Below are 23959 nucleotides of genomic sequence, written 5' to 3' on the forward strand. Positions count from 1 at the left end.
GGGGGGAGGGGATGGGGCAACGGCCCTGCCCCTGCCCCTCTGCCGGCTCCATTGTGTCTGGCCGGGGACTGGGGTCTGGGGTTCCGGGTGAGTAGCCTCCCCCCGCCCCGAAGCCGGGGCTTCCCTCTTCGCCCGGCCGGGGAGAAGGAAAGACTTTCCCGGCGCGCCTCTCCCTCCTCCGCTCCCGGCTCCAGTACCCCGCAAGTCTCCCAGGCAGTTTTGCTTGGGGCGGGGTATCAGCCCTTTTCCTTTCTCCATCACCTCTCGAGGCGTCCCATGCTTTTGGAGAAGGAGAGTTTCCCCGGCCAGTTGGTGGAGGTTATATTTACCTCTCTACTGAAAACATGGGAGACTGCTGAGCTTGGGGGAGGGGGTACGGAAGTGCAACCTGTTCTCATTTCATAAAATTAGGGAACACAGACTAGCGAGCGCCCTTTCGAGCACCTATTTTATTTGCTTGGGGGTGGGAGGAGTAATTGCTTTATTATAGTAGTTAAGGGCCATTTGTGATTTTTTTTTTTTTTTAAACAGTTTGTCAAGTTACTCTCCTTTTTTGTTTTGGGGGGGGGGAGGAAAAGAAAGTCCTTGGCTTGCAGACCCTTGTGGTCGAGTTGTTTACTTTGGTAATTAAGTACCTGACTCTGCTGGAAGCTCTTCGTGTTTCAGAAGCGCTGTTTGGCATTGTACAGTCTGAGCGTGAGTTGAATTCCGTGCAGGTTACTGTATGAATAGTAAAAATGATATTGTTGTCCTTTTGCTCATGGGGAACATAAAGGCCTCTTTGAGGAGGGTGTGTGTGCACGCCTGTGTTAAGGCAATGCCCCAGTGTCTTTGTTTTTAGTTGGTCTTATTTTTGCTGAACGACACTTCTAGTCCCATCCTCCAACTTGGCAGTATTTTGTTGTCATGTATGGATATATGGTTTAGTCTGCCACATATTTAACATTTATGTTCTGTGGCAAGTTGTGTAGGAATTTACAGTTTGAATTTGTAAGAAAACTTTCCTGTAAAGTGCAGGTTAATGTATGGATTAGTATTACAGTGTTCAGAGATCCACCAGGCAGTCTAAACAGTTTCTAGTTTCTTAAGTATTTACATGGTCGCAGACATTACTCCTGAAGTTTCCAGACTCTTAGCATTTAGATGAGTATAGTAAGCTCGAAGTAATGACATTAATTCCCTGGGAAGCACTCAGCCACAGCTGAAATGTGTGCTCTTCAGGATGGTTCCAGATCTGCATCATCCCCTAGATCTGGAGTCATCACCTGTTCAGGAATTCAGGATTCAAGTGGTTCATAGGAGAGTTCAGCTTGTAAGCTGCTATTGGTTAATATTAAAATTAGCTACTTTTGAAACTTAGCTATAACCCATGTAATTCTACCATTGGTGACAAGATATTAATTAAAAACATATCCTGTGGCTGAACTCAGTTTATGTCATGAGAATTGTGATATTCTTTGGTTTAGAAACTCACCATGGGGGCAGGGCACGGTGGCTCATGCCTGTAATCCCAGCACCCTGGGTCACCGAAGCGGGAGAATTGCTTGAGAGCCTAGGAGTTTGAGACCAGCCTGGGTAACATAGTGAGACTCCATCCCAAGGGGAAAAAAAATAATATTAGCCAAGCATACTGGTGCTAGCCTGTGGTTGCAGCTACTCCAGAGGATGAGGTGGGAGGATTACTTGAGCTGGGAGATTGAGGTTGCTGTGAGCCCTGCCACTGCACCTCTCCAACCTGGCTAACAGACCTTGTCTCTTAAAAAATATAAGAAGAAAGGAAAGCGACTCACCACTGGCCCTAATAGAAGTTAGGCAGTAAGAATTTTATAGTTAAGAAGTTGTTTCATTATAAACTTATCTTACATATAATTGTTTCTTTATACAGTTTTTGGGCTGTGAGTTTTTTGGTGTCTGTAGCTGCAGCCCATTTCTAGAGAACGTTATTGTCAGTTCTAGAGCAAACTTAAATGATGGGATATTTGAAATATTTTGTATAAGTAAAAAAGTTGTTCTGTTAACTTATTCCCTCCCCCCTGTAAATGACTCCAAAACTAGATAATATTCTGTTACTTTGGAACTTTTTTTTTTTTTGAGATGGAGTTTTTGCTCTGTTGCCCAGGCTGGAGTGCAATGGTGCAATCTTGGCTCACTGCAACCTGCGCCTTCTGGGTTCAAGCGATTCTCCAGCCTAAGCCTCCCAAGTAGCTGGGATTGCAGGCGTCCGCCAACATACCCGGTTAATTTTTGTATTTTTAGTAGAGACGAGGTTTCACTATGTTGACTAGGCTGGTCTCGAACTCTTGACTTCAGGTGAGCCACCTGCCTCGGCCTCCCAAAGTGCTAGGATTACAGGTGTGAGCCACTGTGCCCAGCCTGGAACATATTTTTAAAAAGTGTTCAAAACGTGTGGGTGGTTTTATTTATAAGATGGCAGGATTGGACTGGATGATTTCTAAAGTTTCATCCAGCATAGACATTTTGTGATTCTAATGGTTTTCTAGACTCATAGCATCATAGAATTTTTAGATCTGACATAGACTTAGAGATCATCTAATTTACTCCTCCCCATTTTTACACAAGAAGAAATTGAAGATCAAGGAGGTTTTGAGGTTCAAGTTTGCAGGATTGTTGGTTGCAGAACTGAAACTATTTTCTCCTCGTCTACCATTTCCCCCAGTATTTGTGGTATATATAAATCTGTTTACTCATGAAATCCAGAAAATTACATTTGAAATTAAATCATATTGATCACTTAGAGGAAACCACGTGTTATTAATGAATATGTTAAGTAACACAATTCATATTAATGGATGATCAGTGATGTTAATGCCTGTGTTTTCAATGGCTTTAAAAATATATGAACTTTGAAATTTAAGATTATGTTGTCAACAAATACTAGAATTTGTAAATTCAAATGGATGTAGATCTATTCAAGGTTGTCTTTTCATAACTTGTTGCACATTCTTTGCATATCTACAAGTAAATTAAACGAGAGTATCAATTCTTTTCAATGATTGTTATACATCTGTGTGCCAGACACAGTGTTAGGCACTGGAGGGATGTATGTATCACAGAAGAGACAAAAATTCTCACTCTGGTGAGGGTTACCTTTTAGTAGGGAGACATAAATAATAAACATGGTATATAGTTTTCTTCTTTACTGTGTTAGAGGGTGTTAAGTACTGTGGGAGAAAACAGTGTTAGGGAAGGGGATTGGGGGTGCTAGGGCATTGATGGAAGTAGGGTTACTAAGTATCTGTATCACCGGTGAGACCATTTTGAGCAGACTAGGGAATGAGGGAATAAACCATGAAGAAATATGGTAGAAATCTTGAGGAACAGTGAGACCAGTGTGGCTGGAGCAGTGTGTGTGTATACGTGTGTACGTGTGTACATGTGTATATACAGGGGATCATTGGAGCAAAGGCCTAGGTGGTAAGGAGTGGGGATAGGCATGGGTCGGCACTGTAAGGGTATTGGGCTTTTATCCTAGAGAGAGGGAAAGCCATTGAAGGATTTTGAGTGGTATGATATACCTTGTTTTTTTTGTTCCGTAGTGTGCTGTAACAGTATTACAGATAATTATTTTTTAAAGCAGTTTTTTCAAAAGACCCTTACTACAGTTTTCTTTACCATGCAGCTTCTGTGTACAGAGTTTTGAATTCTGTTTAAGATGACTGTCTAATGTTCAATAAAAACTAATGGATTATCAAGTATACCTAACCACACTAGGGTTAATAAAAACACAACAAAACTTCTTTGATAGATTGTCGAATATGTTCTAGTGGTTTGTATTTCGTTCAGTGACTATATGCAGAAAACTGGGCCTTTCGTTCAGTGACTGTATGCAGAAAACTGGGGACAAAGGAAGGAAATTAACGTTTATTGAGAAGATACACTCTGCTAGTCAGACAATTTACAGTTGTCATTAATCTCCACTCCCACTTCTGAAATAGGCATTATTACTACCTTTTTTTTTTTTTTTAAATTTATTTAGCATATCGGGAATGAAGGCTTAGCATTCTAAATGATTTGATGCTAGTGTGTGGCAGAGCAGGGGTTAGAACCCTGGTCTCTGGTTCCACACTTTATCTCCCCCTGACCCTTACCTACTCCCATTTTTCTGTTTTTTTTTTTTTTTAAACCCAGCAAGCACTCCTTCAGTGTAGATGTAGAATCTTTGTTTAGTTTTACTCTGGTTTCTTCCTTGTCATGCTGAATAATAGTGACCTAGTTGTTTCCATGTACAATCAAATGATTTGATGTAAACATTAAGTAATTGAAAAATTATAACTTTTGGTGCATATAGTAAGAAAGTTGGAGGTACAATTAATTCTGTGTTAATTTTTGGCTGGGCACGGTGGCTCAGGCCTGTATCCCAGCACTTTGGGTGGCCGAGGCCAGCAGATCACGAGGTCAGGAGATCGAGACTATCCTGGCTAACATGGTGAAACCCCATCTCTACTAAAAATACAAAAAATTAACTGGGTGTGTTGGTGGGCACCTGTAGTCCCAGCTACTTGGGAGGCTGAGGCAGGAGAATGGCGTGAACCGGGAGGTGGAGCTTGGAGTGAGCCGAGATCGTGCCACTGCACTCCAGCCTGGGCAACAGAGCTAGACTGTCTCAAAAACAAAAACATAACAAAACAAAAAAAATTCTGTGTTAATTAAAAAAAAATTTTTTTAAAAGAACAGGTCATTTGGGTCAAGTGGCTACTTTGATTGTGCTCTTATAGATTGGGTCAAGCATAAGGAAAATCTGGGAGAAAACTCCTTTAAAATTTCAGTATTGAGTTCAAGTTATGGTAGTGTTTGCCATGAAATTTGATGAAAAGAAATAGTTCCAAATAGGATTCAGTTGCTTTGTGGACAGAAACAAGCTCTTGACTAATTTATATAGCCACTTTAGGTGTGCACCCACCCCCACAAGAAAAAGCAAAACAGAAGGAAAAAACAGTCACTGAAATACAGTCTTTTATTATTTTATTGAATTTGTTTTATGTAATTAGTACCTAGTCACTGAGAGTGATTAGGCTGCCTGTCTGTATTATAAAATTTTAAGGGTTTTAGTTTTTTTTTTTTTAAATCTATAGTACTTTTGAATCACTCAACACAGAGATAAGTTGCTGAAGTACACAGCCCATTCCCTCATTAGAGTAGGGTATTTTCGTTTTAATAAATGTGGAGTGTTTATTCAGAGGATTCTAATACTTCCTGATTTAGGATTTGAGAAAATATCAAATACTAGAATTAGAAGATTTTATTTTTCAAGGATCATTTATTCTCTCTAAGAAATATAGTATGTTAGATCTTAACTATGGAATTTTATAAATCTCATTTAATTTTTCATTTTTTTGGTGTTTTTTTTTCTTTCTGCCTCAGTAATCCTTTATTAACTTGAGATTACTTTAGAAAACAATGTTAGTGGAGAGAGGAAAGTAAATTTAAATTAGCTACTTGGATTTCTTGTTAGAAGTTCAAGCAATAAGTTTGAGAGAATCAATCGAGATGATGACTAATGCAAGTATTTTAAGATGGTTATTTCTTATTTATCATCAGAAATTAGCAAAAATAACATTTTTTTGTTTGTTTGTTTTGAGACAGGGTCTCACTGTGTCGTGCAGGCTGGAGTGCAGTGGCACGATCTCGGCTCACTGCAACCTCTGCCTCCTGGGTTCAAGCGATTCTCCTGCCTCAGTCTCCCGAGTAGCTGGGATTACAGACATGTGCCACCATGCCTGGCTAATTTTTGTATTTTAGTAGAGACAGGGTTTCAGCATGTTGACCAGGCTGGTCTCAAACTCCTGACCTTAAGTGATCTGCCCCCCTTAGCCTCCCAAAGGAGTATACCTCCTGAAAGGCCAGACGAGACTGGCCTTTTGACTAGTAATTTTAACTAGTGATTCTGAGGGGTGGAGAGAAAATCTTTTAAATTTTCACTAGTTGCCTACTTTTTAAAAACCTGTGAAGAAAAGTATACAAAAGTCTACAATAATCTATTTGAATCTTACAGATATACTTCTGAATATTTTCTTTTGAGCTGGAGTTTCACTCTTGTCACCCAGGCTGGAGTGCAGTGGTGCAATCTCAGCTCACTGCAACCTCTGCCTCCAGGGTTCAAGTGATTCTCCTACCTCAGCCTCCCGAGTAGCTGGGATTACAGGCACACGCCACCGTGCCCAGCTAATTTTTGTATCTTTAGTAGAGATGGGGTTTCACCATGTTGGCCAGGAGGGTCTCAATCTCTTGACCTCATGATCCGCCTGCCTCGGCCTCCCAAAATGCTGGGATTATAGGCGTGAGCCACCATGCCCGGTCACTTCTGAATTTTTGAAAGGTAGGTTGCCATAATATATCATCGTGCACAGTAATCACATAGTATGTATATCATTCCTATGGACTTAGTAGTACAGTAGTACCCTCTTGTCTGTGGTTTCACTTTGCTTGATTTCAGTTACCTGCAATCACCTGGTGATCTGAAAATATTAATGAAAAGTTCCAGAAATAAACAATTCATAAGTTTTAAATTGTGCGTTGTTCTCAGTAGCATGATGAAATCTCATTGTTGCAGCCGTTGGTCATCCCTTTCTTTGTCCATCTTATTCATGCTGTATTCACTGCCTACTGTTAGTCACTTAGTAGCTCTCTTAGTTATCAGGTCAAAAAAAAACCAAACAAACCAGAGTGTATATATAGGGTTCTATACTATCTGTGTTTTCAGGCATCCACTGAAGTCTTGGAATGTTTCTCCCTCCCCCACGTGGATAAGAGGGGACTAATGTAATACAGAGCCTCTTTTTTTTTTGAGACGGAGTTTCCCTCTTCTTGCCCAGACTGGAGTACAATGGTGTGGTCTTGGCTCACCACAAACTCCGCCTCCTGGATTCAAGCAATTTTCCTGCCTCAGCCTCCCAAGTAGCTGGGATTACAGGCATGTGCCACCATGCCCAGCTAATTTTGTATTCTTAGTAGAGATGGGGTTTCTACATATTGGTCAGACTGGTCTCAAACTACCAACCTCAGGTGAACTACCCCCCACTTGGCCTCCCAAAGTGCTGGGATTACAGGCGTGAGCCACTGGGTGTTGCACTGTTGTTCAGGCTGGAGTTAGTGATGTGATCATGGCTCACTGCAGCCTCAACTTTCTGTACTCAAGTGACCCTCCTACCTCAACCTCCTGAGTAGCTGGAACTACAGGTGTGCATGACCAGATATTGCTGTGTTGCCCAGGCTGGTCTTGAACTCTGGGCTCAAGCAGTCCTCCTGCCTGGACCTCCCAAAGTGCTGAGATTACAGGCGTGAGCTGCCTTGCCCAGCCTCAGCACCTCTTAAGAAGGAGTTAATTTCAAGAGTTATTCAAAGTGCAGGAAATTTAAGAATGAATGAATAAGTAATTGTTATCCATATGCAATTATTTTAAACTTCAGATTTGAGTACTATGAGGGTTTTGTTTGTTTGGCTTAGTATTTGAAATTGTACACATTTCCATATATTTTCTGGCCATAACCTATGTAAGTATTTGTATTTTCTCTGAGTTTCAAGCCTTCTCTTTGGAAAAGGGAACCCTGACTTCGAGTGCCCTGTGATTTTTTTTTGTTTTCAACCTCTGTACATTTAAAGCTATAGATTATAGCCATCTGTTTTTAAAATAGACTGTGACAGGACTATAAACACATTTTTCTTTCTGTTGTATTGCTTGTCTTAAAAATAACTTATCCTCTTCCTTTTCTCCTTCCTACCCCCAACCAAAAAAAAAAAAAAAAACCCTAAATAGAAGCTCAATCCCCAAATTATCTTTTTAGTTAGGTTGTGAGAGAATGCTTAATGGGGAATTTTTAGTTGGAATGCAAATCGTTCACATTTGACTACTTTTCCATTAAAATAGGTGAAGAAATATTGCTCACAATTCTCCCTTCAACAGTCAGTGGTTGCACTTTTGCCCTTTTGATTTTCTTTTCACTTGAAGGCAGTATATAGTAAATGGCAAAACTGCATGCCTTGAAACCAGGCAGCAGGGCTTCATTTCTGGCTCTGCTACTTTTTGAATAAGTAGATAAATTATGCTGAAAGTTTGGTTCCTCATTGGTAAAATGGAATCATCTTGCAGGATTAATAAGTACCTAGTGCAGTGCCTGGCACACAGTAGAAGCTCAAATGTTAGCTGCTAGTTTTATTATAGTTTACCATTTAAATTTTTTTTGTGGAGTATTTTTTTTTTCTTTTTTTAAGATAGGATCGCATGCCTTCTCTTGTCCAGGCTGGAGTGCAGTGGCGCCCTGATAGCTCACTGCAGCCTTTATCTCCTGGGCTCAAGTGATCCTCCCACCACAGCCTCCCAAGTAGCTAGGACTCCAGGAATGCACCACCATGCCTGGCTACTTTTTTGTTGTTGCTAATTTTAATACAGACGAGGTCTTGCTATGCTGCCCAGGCTGGTCTTGAACTCCTGAGCTCAAGTGTTCCTCTTGCCTTGGCCTCCCAAAGTGCTGGGAGTACAAGCCGTGAGCCCACCACACTTGTCCATCTTTCTTCCTCTATGAACTTATGTGGAGTCCTTACCATGTGCTAGTTACAGTTCTAAGAGTTTAACCTGAATTGATTCATGTAACCTCAACACTCTGTTTACGGATGAAGAAGTTGAAGCACAGAAAGATTAATTTTCCCAAAGTGATACGGCAATTAAGTGGCACCGGTAGAGTTAAAATCCTGACAGTCTGGTTTGAAAGTCTGCACTCTTCTCTAGCGAATCATATTGCCTCTCTGTACAGGTGGAAGGAAAGAGATAGAGCTACTCCTGCCTAGATTCCTATGCTGACTTTCCTGGAGTAGAACTTTGGTTTCTAGGTGAAAGTCTGCTCTAGGAGTTGTAGGTAGGCTCATTGGTTGAATTGATTTTTTCCTGCACTTTTGACTTCGGACCTATAGTCTATTGGAAGGCCTTTTGTGAGTGAGTAGTTTTGGATATTGGTAACGTTTTCCTGTGTTTGCTGAATACCATGTATTATATATGGAAAGTATGATCTTCTAAAGTTAAAACTAGCTCTTTAAATTTCAGATGAAGTTAAACTGTCAATATGATAATTACATAACAACATACAGAGCTTTTAGTAAGAATTATGGGTGATCATAAAAGTATTTTGATTTTGAAAGCATTAACTTTTGTGAGCTAGATTCCTCAAATCCTAAGTTAAGAAGAATTGAGTTAGAAAATTAATTCCTCTAAAGATATAAAGGCCTAAGTGTCTGTTTCTGGAATTCAGGCAGAAATATAAACTTAAGGATGAGAAGATAAAAATTCAAGACAATAGAAATAAAATGGATCTTAATTTTTTCCTGTAAAAATATCACTTATTAAAATTATTTCTATTTTGAAATTGTTAGGACTTAGTTGACTAGAAAGTCATTTTCATGTTTGTTGTTTTTCCTTGGGGAAATACGTTTAATAGGAAGACTTTTTAAACTTTATTAATATTTTTTCTTCAGATAAGCTATTATTTTAAATGTGATTCTTAAATTTCTTTTCTTTTCTTTTTTTTGAGATAAGATTTCGCTCTGTCACCCAGGCTGTAGTGCAGTGGTGCTGTCTTAGCTCACTGCAGCCATGAACTCCTGGGCTCAAGTGATCCTCATCTTCCCACCTCAGCCTCCCATGTAGCTAGGACTACAGGTGTGCACTACAACAACCAGTTAATTAAAAAATTTTTTTTGTAGTGATGGTCTCATTGTGTTACCCAGGCCAGACTAGTCTTGAACTCCTGGCCTCAAATAGTCCTACTGCCTCCGCCTCCGAAAGTGCTGGATTACAGGCGTGAGTTACTGCACCTGGCTGATTCTCTAATTCTTGAATTTCTTGAGTAAAAAAAAAAAAATGCAAATATGCTAGATTTAAGAATAAAACAATATGTGTTGATAACTTGGCATGTTATATTTTGGAAAGATGAGCAAATAAATTCATTTTACTCTTCAGATTATGACAGTATTTCTAATTTTGGTAATCTTTGATACCGTTGTAATTAGCTTTCTGTTACAAGAGATAGCATTTCTCCTCTCCCCCTGCTTTTTTTTGCCAGAGTTAAAAAGCAAAATATATTTTGTTTTATGCATTTTACATCCTTTCCACTATTGCGTTTTTTTGAAAACTTCATAATATCTAGGTAGTTTTAACATTGGAATACTGAAGATTGTATTGCCTGATCTTATTTAATGATTACTCTAGTTTATTCCCTTTAAATAAGTATTTAAATAAATGGCATATATTACATTTGAGTGCTGAATCATTGTAGCTGTCACATGATTTTGCTCTTGGGAAGTTCCCCACTGTGTTTGTAGTAGAAACAGAGAAAAAATCCATCTGTTTTTTCTTCCACCTCAATTTTCTATCCACCCTCTCATCCCCTATAAAATAATTCTTCTCTGGTTAGTCACCTTTTTCTCTTCCTTATGTTGATAAAAATTTAAACCTTTGGTGCCATACTGTCAACATCAGAACACTGCCTGGTGCGTCTTTGTGGCTTCGGAAAAGGGGATGGGAGTGTTACAGCTCCCCTAAATTGGTCTGGTATACTCCAGCTTTATTCTAGGATAGCCTTTGAGACTACAGAATTGAATTCCCTTAGTAGGGAATTGGGTGTTACAATGTATTCTAGGAACAGAGAGCTGACAAAGAAATGGGAAGAGTGCATTGTGAGTATAAGAAGTGGAGGGTACTTATCAGACTTTATAGGAATGGGATTGTCAGTATCACTTGGCTTAGCTGGAGTCCATACTGTCACTTCTTGGCCCAGTGTAACTCAGTTGCCTTTATGTTGTTGGAAATGGGTAGGTGCACCCTGTTTCTTCAGATATATTGATATTGCCCTGTATAATGGAAATTTATACCAAACCAGTTAAAATAGTTTACATTTGGCCTGGCCGGTGGCTCATGCTGTAATCCCAGCACTTTGGGAGGCTGAGATGGTTGGATCACCTGAGGTCAGGAGTTCAAGACCAGCCTAGGCAACATGGCAAAACCCTGTCTCTACTAAAAATACAAAAATTAGCTGGGCACGGCAGCACGTGCCTGTAATCCTAGCTACTCGGGAGGCTGAGGCAGGAGAATCGCTTGAGCCTGGGAAGTGGAGGTTGCAGTGAGCCGAGATCGCACCACTGCACTCCAGCCTGGCGACAGAGTGAGACACTGTCTCAGAAAAAAAAAAAAAAAGTTTACATTTATATGTGTGTGTGTGTGTGTGTGTATATATATAAAATTTATTACATAAACATATTTTTCAAATAAGATATGACATGGAATTAATTCGTTTGTATTATTTTGCTTTTAGTTTGTGTGGGTAAGACAGTTTTTTATCTTTGTTTCCCCGGTCTTCTATTATCCTGCTTTTTGATAGAAATAGAATAGTAGAATGACTAGTTCTTTTTGGCCTGTAGAAATGACTTAAGCTATGATTTTTCCTTTCCTCCCTTCAACAAAGGTGATAGACCCTGCAGGGAACAGAGCACTGGATTTAAAACTATATGATAAAACCCCAGCTAAATCTGTTTGTTTTGCCACCTCCAACTTTTAGGAGGATGGGGGAAAAATTACACCAATAAGTTGTATCAGGTTTAATTAAAAAGTAATTGCCAGGCCAGGCACAGTGGCTTACTCCTGTAGTCCCAGCACTTTGGGAGGCTGAGGCAGGTGGATTGCTTGAGCCCAGGCGTTTGAGACCAGCCTGGGCAACATAGCGAGACCCAGTCTCTTAAAAAAAACAAAAAAACCTACGTATTTTCCAGGATATGGTCTGTGGTTGGCATACTTGCAGGTTAATCTCCAACACTTCCTGCACCATTATACGGTGGTCACTGATGATCACAGTGAACCTTTGGTACTTTACCTTCTTTCTCAGAGGAGAATTAAAACATATGTTAGGGTACTCTATCACTCAAGGGAGAAAGATATACTAAGTTTTAAAATAATTTTCAGTAACAAAAGTTGGAATCAAAATGATTTCCTTGTTAACTTTCATTTAAGCAAAATTAAATTAGGACAGTTATCTTCCTTGGCATTTGATTTCATTGTGAGTTTGTTGTCATTGAACAGTAAATCTCAAGGAAGAGATGGTTTTCCAAAGGGAAGAATCCTAGACACTTGAGGGATGTGTTTTGCAATGGGATATGACTTATCTGATGTCCAGATGTTGTAGAGTTATTAGTGAAGTAGCAGAAGAGTAGTGAATTTATAGTTTCTCAATTTTAGTGGAGTACAGAGGTTGAGATTTTAATGTGTAATCTTAACAGTAACATATTTGCAAAGAGAGGAGTGTGACTGACAGATTCTAGAGCATAGACATTTTTCATATTGCAAGAAATAGGGAGATAGGGTTAGTTTTCATATTTGATTTTGTATAGTGTTGTTTTTACTGTGATCGGTAGAAATATGTTGTAAAATCTCAAAAGCTTTGTAATTATGTATAGCAAGCAGTGTGATTTATGGAAAGATTACTCAGATTCATGAGACCTCTTTGTTCTTGTCTCATTTCTACTAATAACAACCTGAGTGATATTTTTGAACAAATGCCTTAACCTTCTGGTTAGGGTTCTCTGATCTGTCTAATCTGGAAGTTGATGTTTACGATCTGTCTGTTTGGGCCAGATGAGAGCATCTGGGGCTCTCAAATGTGTTGCTTAAACCACAGGAAAAAAAAAAATATATATATATATATATATGTGTATGTATGTACATATATATATATATTTTTTTTCTTTGAGATGAAGTCTTGCTCTTGTCCTCTAGGCTGGAGTGTGATGGTGTTATCTCAGCTCACTGCAACCTCTGCCTCCCAGTTTCAAGCATTTCTTCTGCCTCAGCCTCCCGAATAGCTGGGATTATAGGCACCTGCCACCATGCCCAGCTAATTTTTGTATTTTTAGTAGAGACGGGGTTTCATCATGTTGGCCAGGCTGGTCTCGAACTCCTGACCTCAGGTGAACCGCCCGCCTGGGCCTCCCAGAGTGCTGGGATTTACAGGCATGAGCCACCGCGCCTAGCCAACCACAGAATATTGTGTCTATTCATGAGTATTCTACTCAAGTTTTCCCTCTTCATTTACAATAGTAACTCAGGAAGAACCCAAGTATTTTGCTAGAAGATGGTATTGGAGCTTGGGAGGAGGAAGAGTAACAGTGATGAGGCTGCAGTTGCTCGGAGGCTGGCTTGGGTGAGAGGGAAGGGAGAACATAGTCTTTGATACTGGGAGAGAGTACCCTGCCTTCTTTTCCTGTGGGTTTAGGTCAGATGAGAAATGAATCCTTGTCAGTGTGCAGCAAGTGAGAAGAGGTGATTATCTCTTCATCTCTTCCCCTCTCTGAGAAGAGGTAGAAGGGCTGTTTGGAGAGACCAAGGGTCTCTGCTAGGCTCTGGCTAAGGGAATGACGTGATTCTTCCAGGGGAAAAAGAAAAAAAAATTATTGCGGTAGGAAGGATGCTTCTCCTGATGTGAGTGAAAATATGAGGAAATTTTGTTGATAATTTTCTTAGTTTCTGAATACGACTAGGAGAAATGTCGAATCCTTCTATTTTATTGCTTCCTCCTGTTTGATAAAAACAGCAAGAAAACAAGGTAGGTGGTGTTGGGGAGGGAGGATCCCCGCCCCCTAGCCCCATATCCTTTATAGTGGGTATTAGGACTGCAGTAAACACCTGTTAATCTCATGGTTCCCCAGGGGCATTTGCTCACTGGTCAGATCATGTCAACTTCTTCCCCACCACTACTTGTGCATCCATCTCAGAGCACTGTGCTTGTCCAGGTTTGGAGAGTAGCACCGCTTCCCTTCTGCAGCCTTTGTGTATGCTCTCAGGACCCACTGTAGGAGAAACACTGGGTGGTTGAGCTTCCTTCGCTTCTGTCCTATTTCTCTTCCAAAACTGTACCATATTTTTTGTTTCATATTTTTTAAAAGTTAGTCTTTCTGATTAATAATAGATCAAAAATAAATCTTAAGTTAAACTGTTTTAATGTTTTATGAGGAAAAAGTATTACTAAGAATGTTTTGTCAGCCATATAGAAATATTTAGTCTTACGTGATTTTACCTAGAGTTTCAGTTTATTTTCTGGTTTCAATAGAACAAGTTGAAATCATCGCAGAAGGATAAAGTTCGTCAGTTTATGATCTTCACACAATCTAGTGAAAAAACAGCAGTAAGTTGTCTATCTCAAAATGACTGGAAGTTAGATGTTGCAACAGATAATTTTTTCCAAAATCCTGAACTTTATATACGAGAGAGTGTAAAAGGATCATTGGACAGGAAGAAGTTAGAACAACTGTACAATAGATACAAAGGTGAGTGCTTGCTTGTGACTTTAAATAAATTTTGGACCAGATTTTCCAGAGTGATGGGCTTGTGAGAAATCAAATACTATATATAACATAAATTGGGTGGATGTGTCCAATAGAGGTCTGTAGATCTTAGGGTTATTTCAAGAACTCTGAGGAGAAATTATTTTCTTTGCACTAAAATTTCTTCTTGGCCTCTTTATTTTCCTGCCCTCCTTTTTTTTCCTCCCCCATTGTCCAAGTTGAGCATGGGGATGGGGAACTGTTTTTTCTCCCCTCATATGTATAAAACTCAGCTGAACCAGTCTTTAAGAAAACCTGCATACTAAATCTTTAAAGAATTATAAAGTAATGCAGAGTTTTTAAAAAGTTCAACTGCATAATAGATGAATAAGAAAAGGTTAATAGTTTGTCTGTCTTTTCCTTATTCATTCTCCTTATTCATTCTCCTGAGTAACCAATGGTGTGGATCCTTCCATATCTTTTATGTTTTTGCAGAAATACATTTACAGAATTTCAAAGTTTTTCTGAATATGGGATGTTTTATGCATCACTTGTGCTCTAAAGTCAAATGATGTGCATGTTTTTTATTGCTGGAGATATTGCCAGATTAAGAAAGGTGTTAGCAAGGCCGGGTTTGGTGGCTCACACCTATAATCCCAGCACTTTGGGAGGCCGAGGCGGGCCGATCACAAGGTCAGGAGTTCGAGACCAGCCTGTCCAATATGGTAAAACCTCATCTCTACTAAAAATACAAAAATTAGCTGGGCGTGGTGGCCTGTGCCTGTAGTCCCAGCTACTCGGGAGGCTGAGGCAGAAGAATCGCTTGAACCTGGGAGGCAGAGGTTACAGTGAGCTAAGATCATGCCACTGCACTCCATCCTGGGGCGACAGAGTAAGACTCCGTCTCAAAAATAAAAAAAAAAAAGGTGCTAGCAAATCATATTGGATAGCAGTCTATGAGTGCCTCTTTCTCTTTGTTATTTAAAATTTTTGCCTCTTTGATAAGTATTGATTTTTTTCTTTAAACAAAAGATATTTACATTGTTGAGATTAGGGTTGAATTACATAGTTCAGTTTACAGTTTTTCTGATACTCTTAAGAAGTGGTTATTGTGGGAAAGTGAACTTTGTTCTAAGAAAAAAAGAATTTCTGTTCAGAATGCCTACTTAAGCAAAATATGGATATATTGAATTAGAATCCCATGTCCCTATATACGAATGTCTGATTTTCTGAATGTGTATAAGTATGGGACATATTTCACATGAATAAATGAGACTTAAAAAAATAATGTCTTATCTGCATGTATCTCTTTTGTACACTTTAAGAATGCTGTTAGAGAGGAGAATGGCTTTAAAAAATGGGAAAGTGTATGTTAGAGTAATACTGTTTCATGCCTTCCTAGAGAGGAGAATGGCTTTAAATAATGGGAAAGTGTATGTTAGAGTAATACTGTTTCATGCCTTCCATATATTGTGGTCATTTAAAAAATGACATATAAAGCATTATCTTTTTCAGTTTTAGTAATGTAGCATAATATGACACTACTTTAATATTGCATTATTATTTTTAAAGACCCTCAAGATGAGAATAAAATTGGAATAGATGGCATACAGCAGTTCTGTGATGACCTGGCACTCGATCCAGCCAGCATTAGTGTGTTGATTATTGCATGGAAGTTCAGAGCAGCAACACAGTGCGAGTTCTCCAAACAGGAGTTCATGGATGGCATGACAGAATTAGGGTGAGTATATAATTACAAAAGGAAATTAGATATGTTACTGTGGAACTGAATTATGTCATGAATTTTTTAGTGTAAATTTAAAGATTTGCTGGCCTACAAACATTGGTATAAATAGAAATGGGTTAACTTGCTAGTTTCCATGTTACACAGTTTTCTGGGTTTGTCAAGTTATTTGTATAGTTAGTACAGCCTATTCTATTTGGATATATTCTTATCATTTGCTTCTAAGGCAGGTTCATTAGTATTAAAATTATGCATAAATATTTACCATGGAAGAGTGAAATGACCAAGTTTTAAAGTTATTTCCTAATGTGAGACTGTGAACCCTGCGTTTATAAAATCCTAGAATTTAAAAACTGAAAGATGCCTTAGAAGTTACTACTTGTTTCACTTACACTTTCACAGGTGATTAGCTGAATGTCTTTGGGTAAATTGATTGAAAAGTCATGGGTAGAGGTTTTACCTATGACCTCTAGTTGTCCATATTTAATGAGGTTGCAGACAGAAGTAATCAGTCTGTTGGCAGGTAACAAGTTGCCCTTTCTGTTTTTAGAGGGCCACTATTAAATGATAATAGCTAACATTTATTAAACATTATTTTATTTCAGTTAACTGTGCTAAGTATTTCACCTACCTCTTTACAGCAACTTTTTGAGAATAGTGTTTCTGTCCCCATTTTAGAGATGAAGAAATTGAGGTACAGAGAAATTATAGAATTAGGTAGTATGAGAGTCATGATTTGAGCCTGATTGACATTGCAATCAGTCAGGGTCCAGTCAAGACACAAAAACCATACCAGGGGCCAGGTGCGGTGGCTCATGTCTGTAGTCTCAGCACTTTGGGAGGCCAAGGCAGGTGGATCACCTTAGGTCAGGAGTTGGAGACCAGCCTGACCAACATGGAGAAACCCCATCTCTACTTAAAATACAAAATTAGCTGGGCATGGTGGCGCATGCCTGTAATCCCAGCTACTTGGGAGGCTGAGGCAGGAGAATCGCTTGAACCCGGGAGGCGGAGGTTGTGGTGAGCCAAGATCATGCCACTGCACTCCAGCCTGGGCAGCAAGAGCGATACTCCATCTCAAAAAAACAAACAAAAACAAAACAAAACAAAAACAAAAACAAAAACCAAAGACCACACCTGTAATTTTAACAGGGAAAATTTAAAGACTTGCTTTACTCTATCAAATAGATAAAAGGATAAAAGGAAACTCCAAGGCATAACAGGTAGCAGTTGCAGCAAGCTGCTACCACCTCTGGGAAGTCAGGGAAGGGCACAGACAAGGAAGAAACTTAGAAGCTTAGGAGATCCCCACAAGGCTGAGATTCAGACCTGGGGGTGGAAGGGAGAGGGTGTGGCCACCTGTAATGCTGGTGAAAAAGCTGCCTAGAGGCCACTTGCTGCAGGCTGTGAGATTGCTACCACTGGTGGATACTGCTGGGACCTTCCCACACACTAAAACCCTTGCCCTCTGGAGAAAACAAACTGGGATCAGAAAAGTTCCTTCTTCCTCTTCCAGCCTTTCGTTGGCTCTTGGTAGAGCCTAACACTGAGCCAGCTGGCAAGAAAAATGACGTCTCACAGTTTGTAGTCCAATATCACAAAGTAGGGCAAAGAAGGGTAGGTTTAAAGCTGAGAGGCAGTAAATTAACTGGCCTGGACACTATGTCCTTCAGCCAAAGCCAGGCCCATCCTGAACTTGCTGGGATTTTCTATGCTAGGACAGGTTTCATCAGAACTTAAGGAAGCAATGTTTTTAAAAATTTGAAACTGAATTCATATAATATGTAATGAACTTTCAAATCAAAATTTTAATTTACAAACTAATGATCTGGAAGGTGTTACAAAGAATATAGAAGGAAAATAAAAGCAAAAAATGATTAGAAGGAAAAAAATGGATTTGTTTGTGGAATCTATAAGAAATAGCGTATTTCTACCATAAGGCTGTATTAGGAAACTAAAGGCTTGGTACTTAGAGCTTTTCAAACTCTTTGAAAGTTGAATGTTTTGCACGTACAGAAAAAGCTTAATATTAATTTGAGGTAATTCAGTTGGAGGTGGTAGGAGGTTCACCTGTTTACTACTATACTTTGTATATGACAAGAAGCAAGTTTCCAAAAGAAATGTTTCCTCATAAGCAAGAGACCATACTTTTAGTTAATTTAGATAGTAAACACGATTAAGTACTGTGTCAGTAGTGTCTAATACAGTTTAAAATGATTGTTATGCTGATTACTATACATTCTTATTTATCCACTGAAGCTGACTTCTACTAGTGAAAGTGTTGATAGCCTAATGAATTATGTAATTAAAACGAATAGCCCGTTTCTTTTAAAAGTAATTATTTAGAACATTTAATCACTCTAGACTTCTTCCCCCAGCTAACCTCCATGCATGTTTGTATTTATGTAATATAAAAAGATTGAATTCCAACTATTTGATTTTTAAAAAAGTAGTTCTAGGAAATAAATGTAAGCCCTCATGGGAATAAATAAGTTATTAATTTATAGTGAAAAAGTTAATCTTTTATAAACTTAATTTTACAATGTAGATGTGACAGCATAGAAAAACTAAAGGCCCAGATACCCAAGATGGAACAAGAATTGAAAGAACCAGGACGATTTAAGGATTTTTACCAGTTTACTTTTAATTTTGCAAAGAATCCAGGACAAAAAGGATTAGGTAAGAATTTTTAAAAATTATATTTGGTGTTTCAGATATATTCAAATACACTGACAGTGTCATTTTTGTAATAGAAAGTTGTGTGTTTTGAGCATAAAGTCATGAAAATACCAATTATTGAAAAGTAATTAGAAACAGGAAACTTTTAATCAGAGAATACCATGCACACTGAATAATAAGTTTACCCTGGGTACTACATGTGAACCACTGATTTTTGTTTTATGAAAACTACAGTCAGTATAGAAGATAGTTGTTAAAATTCCACTGACATTTATTTATTTATGCATTCATTCATTTACTCATTTTTTTCATTCATGATCCTGAAGATATTTTAGGATCTTAGAATCTATAGAAATAGCACTATAAGATTTGAGTCATAGAATGCCAGATAAATTTATTCTTTTTTGTTATGACTTATTTGAAAACTATAAGGATGAAAAAGGAAATGCTTATCATTCGTAATTTTATCCAGAAATAATCACTGTAAAAGTTTAGATCAATCCATTTGTATTTGTACATTTGCTTTTGGGATAGCTAAAGGATATGAGAGTAAAAGATACAGTGTAATTTGCAAATTACCTAAAAAGATTAGATAGTGCTAGTAGATAATTACAAAATAATAAAAGTGTGTAAGGGTTTTAGAGGGAGAAATGAGTAAAAGCAGGAGTGGTTGGGAAATGCTTCCTGGACAAGGTGGAATATGAACTAAAAGGTTTGGTATTTGGCTAGACAAGGGAAGATAAAAGATGTTCCAGTGAGAAGATAGTTATGAAGGTCTAAAATTTCAGCAATAAGCTTGGCTTTGTGCAAGAGAGAAGTTGTTGGTTTGATTTTAGTGGGAATGCTTGTTTGGAGATTAAATTGGTGAGACACAAGAAAGCTAAATAACCACAGACTTCTTTTGAAATCAGAAAGGGTTTTGTTTCTGTGTTTTTTGGAGACAGAAAGGTTTAAATTGGAATTTGTGGGAAATGGGGACCCAGTGAAGATTTTGGTGATGGTGGTAACTTCCATTTAATGTGAGCTTTTAGTATGCCTGGCACTGTGCTAAGTACTGTACTTTACATATACTACTTGTCTTGTGTGTAAGTCCATTTCATGTTGCTGTAACAGAATACCTGAGACTGGGTAACGTATAAAGAGGTTTGTTTAGCTCATGATTCTGCAGGCTAGGAGTGGGGCATGGCCCTGGCTTCTGCAGAGGACTTTTATGCTGCATCATCATACGGCAGACAAGGTCAAAGGGGAAGTGGACTCCTGTGAAGAGAGAGACCAAACAGGAGGAGAAGCCTCGCTTTATAATAACACACTCCAGGAACGAATCTGTTCCCTCTGGCAAAAAAACGAGAATAGCACCAAGTCATTCATGAGGGACCCACCCCCATGAGTCAGACATTGCCCACCAGACCCCACCTTACAGCACCACCACACTGGGGATAAAATTTCAGTATGAGTTTTGGTGGGAACAAACCAACCATATCCAAACCATACCATTGCCTCATTTAATGTTTACCAATTTTTTGAGTTATTCATCCTTTCATTCAGTAATTTACCACCTGCTATGTGCCGTGCCAAATACATAGTAATAAAGTGCTAGCCGTTTATTATCCTTAATTTGAAGATGAGGAAATTTAGGCACAGAAAGGTTGAGTAACTTACCCAGTGAAGGTAAGTGAGGTCTTTTTTTTTCGGTTTTTGAAGATACAGTAGTAGTTGGAGAGGCTAATAATTAGGGCCTTTTGCACTAATTCCTCTTTATTTTTTAAATTAGCAGGGGGAAAGTATTGAGAAACAGATTATATTAACAGAGATTAGACTGAGGAAGTGACGGAAAGGTAGAGAGGAAGGGATAAATGTATAACCTTTGTAATGTAGTATGGCCCCACGAGTTACTAAACATGACTGAATTGATCAAAGATTCATAACATATTTGTAAAGCGAAATTCTCAGTGATAAAGCCTTCTTGCCAGCTTGATTGTTCAATATAGATTGGATTTTATTCTTAAAGGAAAAATCCTCAATTTGCGGGCAAAATAAGCCAGGATACCTACAATTAGTTTCTCTGTCTGGGGCCATCAGTTAACTGGGATGTTTTTTCTATTTTTCCCTTTCCTTTCCACAAATCTGTTAAAGTCTTTGAATTTACATGTATGTGTAAAATCTTTATTTTGTCATATTTAGAAATGTAGCACAATATTTTGATAAGATTAAATATAATGTGAATGTCAAATGTTGATTTAAAGGGACATAACCTATTTCTTAGTTATATCTCTACCCTTTACTGGAGCACAGAATAAATGGTGTTTTGGGTGAATATATACTTTTGATACTGAATCTTAGTTTTTATTATATGTGGTAAAAATTGAGCAAAATTAAAATTTTATAAGTATTGGATATATTAATATGGTAAATTAGAATTTTAGATTACAGGAAAAATTATGTGAAAGCATTATATTTAAGAATTATGTATGTTTATTCTGTTATCTAATAAGTATTGTGCTTAAGAAAAAAATGTAATATTTAAAGGATGTAGAGTTTTTGTTTTGTAAGATGAGCATTCTGAAGATCGATGGCACAGCAATGTGAATGTACTTCACACTGAACTGCACATTCAAGACGTTTCAGATGATAAACTTTGTTATATGTATTTAATTACAATGAAAATATTATTTAAGACCCTCCCAAACCATACAGTGTACAATACAAAGAATGAACTCTAATGTAGAATGTGAACTTTAGTCAATAGTAATGTATTCATATTGATTCATCAGTTATAAAAAATATACCACACTAAAGCAAGATGTTAAAAGTAGTAGGAACTGACTGGGGAAGAGGGTATATGGAAATCTCTACTTTCTGCTCAACTTTTCATAAACCTAAAACTAAAAAAGTCTATTAATTAAAAAAAAGAAAGAAACATGTAGTAAGAGACAAATCCTAGGTTTTTTTTGGTTTGTTTTGCTTTGGTGTTAGGTATCAGGAAATGTAATGACTTGCTTATTTGCAGAGTTTAATTAAAAAGGAAACAGTTTTTTTTAACAGCCTTTCTAAGGGTTCACAGTGCTCTTACATTACAAGAGTTGGCAGAGAGGAATTAGAAGATCATAGGAGACGAGGTAAGGCCCAAAACAAATTGGCAGAGAGTGAGTGACAACACTGTGGTTTGTTTATAAATAGCTGCGCTAATTAAAATGAGAACTGGTGTTTTCCTTTTTTTTTTTTTTTTTTTTTAATTTTGGGTCTTGCTCTGTTGCCCAGGCTAGAGTGCAGTGGTGCGATCATGGCTCACTGCAGGCTTGACATCCTGGGCTCAAGTGATCCTCCTGCCTCAGCCTCCCAAGTAGCTGGAACTATATAGGCAAGCACCCACCATGCCAGGCTAATTTTCTAATTTCTTGTGGAGCTGAAGACTTGCTGTATTGCCCAGGCTGATTATTTTTTCACTTTTTATAACCTTATTTCTTGTGATACCAGGATACGGTGCTTCCTCTGTTGCCATCTGCTTTAGTAATCTGACTTAAACGTTTAAAAAAAAATTTTTTTTAGATACAGGATCCTGGCTCTCTTGCCTAGGTTGGACTGTAGTGCCACGATCGTAGCTCACTTCAGTCTCAAACTCCTAGGCTCAAGTGATCCTCCTGCCTCTGCCTCCGGAGTAGCCAAGACTACAGGCGTGTGCCACCACGCCTGGCTAATTTTTAAATTTTTTGTAGAGATAAGAACTCACCGTGTTGCCTAGGCTGGCCTCAACCTCCTGGCCTCAAGTGATCACCCTGCCTTGGCCTCCCAAAATCTTGGGATTACAGGCATGAGCTGCCACACCCAGCCTGCTGTTTTCTGATAATTGCCTGAATCTTAAATTTGAAAGGGATTTCGTAAGTCTTCTATAAAATTTAGCCCACCCAAAGTAGGATCCTTACCTGGTGCTCCTTCAGCTTCTCCTTTTGCACATGCAGGGACTGGACACACATTGTTTTAGGAAGTCGTCCATTCCTATCACAGAATATCCTTAACTTGTTATTACACAGTTCTTCCTTATTAAGCTAACATCTTTGTCTTTATTACTTCTACCATTGCTCTTACTTGTCCCCCAGTGCAACACAAAGGCTAAAATTAAAGATCCGCTCTCAGTTACCTTTTGTTTTTTTTCCAGGCCAGCATTCCGGTTATTTTAACTATTCTTACAGGAGACGTTTGTTACTCCCACTACTATCACCCCAAACACATTTCCAATGTCTTTCAAAATAGAGCCCATAAAGTTGAACATCATATTTCAAAAGGAGGCTAAGTAATGTATAACACTGTGGATCTGTTAATTTTTGTGAGACTATTCATTATGTTAATTTGATCAAAGATTATATATGTTCTTTAGCAGCCATATCATTTTTAGGGCCATACTGAACTTTTATTAGGCTAAAGTTTGTGAGTCACTTTCTTGTAGGTTGTGGTTCAGCTGGAATCTTATACCTCTACAATTGATTTAAATGATTTGAACATTATTCATTAAACATTTAGTTTAATATTTAGGAACAATTTTATAGTGTTTTAAAGAGCATGATCATCTATATAATCCCATTTGGTTCTCATAACAACCCCTTTGAGCTAAGTAAAAGCATATTATCTTCTCCATCATATAGATGAGGAAACTCATAGCCAGAGAGACTGACTTGTTAATAAGGTCACCTAACTGGAGAGTGGTTGGACTGGCACTGAGACTAGATCTCAGAACTTAGGACTCCACATTCTGTGTTTTGTTGTTGTTGTTATGTTATATTAGCTGTAGATATTTCTAAGTATATTAAGACATTGTGGCTTTTGCCTGCTCCCAGTAAGGGGCAATTGTGGTTTCGGTGATGAGCTCCCAGAAGAGCAACGTGCCTCATTCCAGGCCTCAGAAGCACCGGAATATATTTAGCTTCAAAAATGACAAGTTCAGCTGGGCATGGTGGCTCGTGCCTGTAATCCTGGCACTTTGGAGGCTGAGGCGGGTGGATCACTTGAGGTCAGGAGTTCGAGACCAGCCTTACCAACATGGTGAAACCCTATCTCTACTAAAAATACAAAAATTAGCCAGGCATGGTGGTGCCTGCCTGTAATCCCAGCTACCCAGGGGGCTGAGGCAGGAGAATGGCTTGAACCTGGGAGTCAGAGGTTGCAGTGAGCTGAGATCGTGCCACTGCACTTCAGCCTGGGCGACACAGCAAGACTCTGCCTCAAAAA

The 23959-nt window shown here is 38.6% G+C and overlaps 1 protein-coding gene across 2 annotated transcripts in view; it reads left to right on the forward strand.

Moving 5' to 3' along the window:
* Positions 1 to 23959, forward strand: part of DCUN1D1 (DCN1, defective in cullin neddylation 1, domain containing 1) — a 50645-nt gene that overhangs the window by 9029 nt on the left and 17657 nt on the right. The window contains exons 1-4 of one of the 2 annotated variants that reach the window (XM_011986160.1): positions 7 to 87; positions 14103 to 14319; positions 15889 to 16057; positions 18609 to 18739. In XM_011986160.1, coding sequence (XP_011841550.1) covers positions 14145 to 14319; positions 15889 to 16057; positions 18609 to 18739 — 475 coding nt within the window. In that variant the 5' untranslated portion in view covers positions 7 to 87; positions 14103 to 14144. Of the gene's footprint in view, positions 1 to 6; positions 88 to 14102; positions 14320 to 15888; positions 16058 to 18608; positions 18740 to 23959 lie in introns of those variants that run through there. The other variant, XM_011986159.1, reaches the window with a different exon arrangement.

This window comes from Mandrillus leucophaeus, unplaced genomic scaffold (assembly GCF_000951045.1).
Source record: "Mandrillus leucophaeus isolate KB7577 unplaced genomic scaffold, Mleu.le_1.0 Scaffold295, whole genome shotgun sequence".
NCBI classification, from domain to species: Eukaryota; Metazoa; Chordata; class Mammalia; order Primates; family Cercopithecidae; genus Mandrillus; species Mandrillus leucophaeus.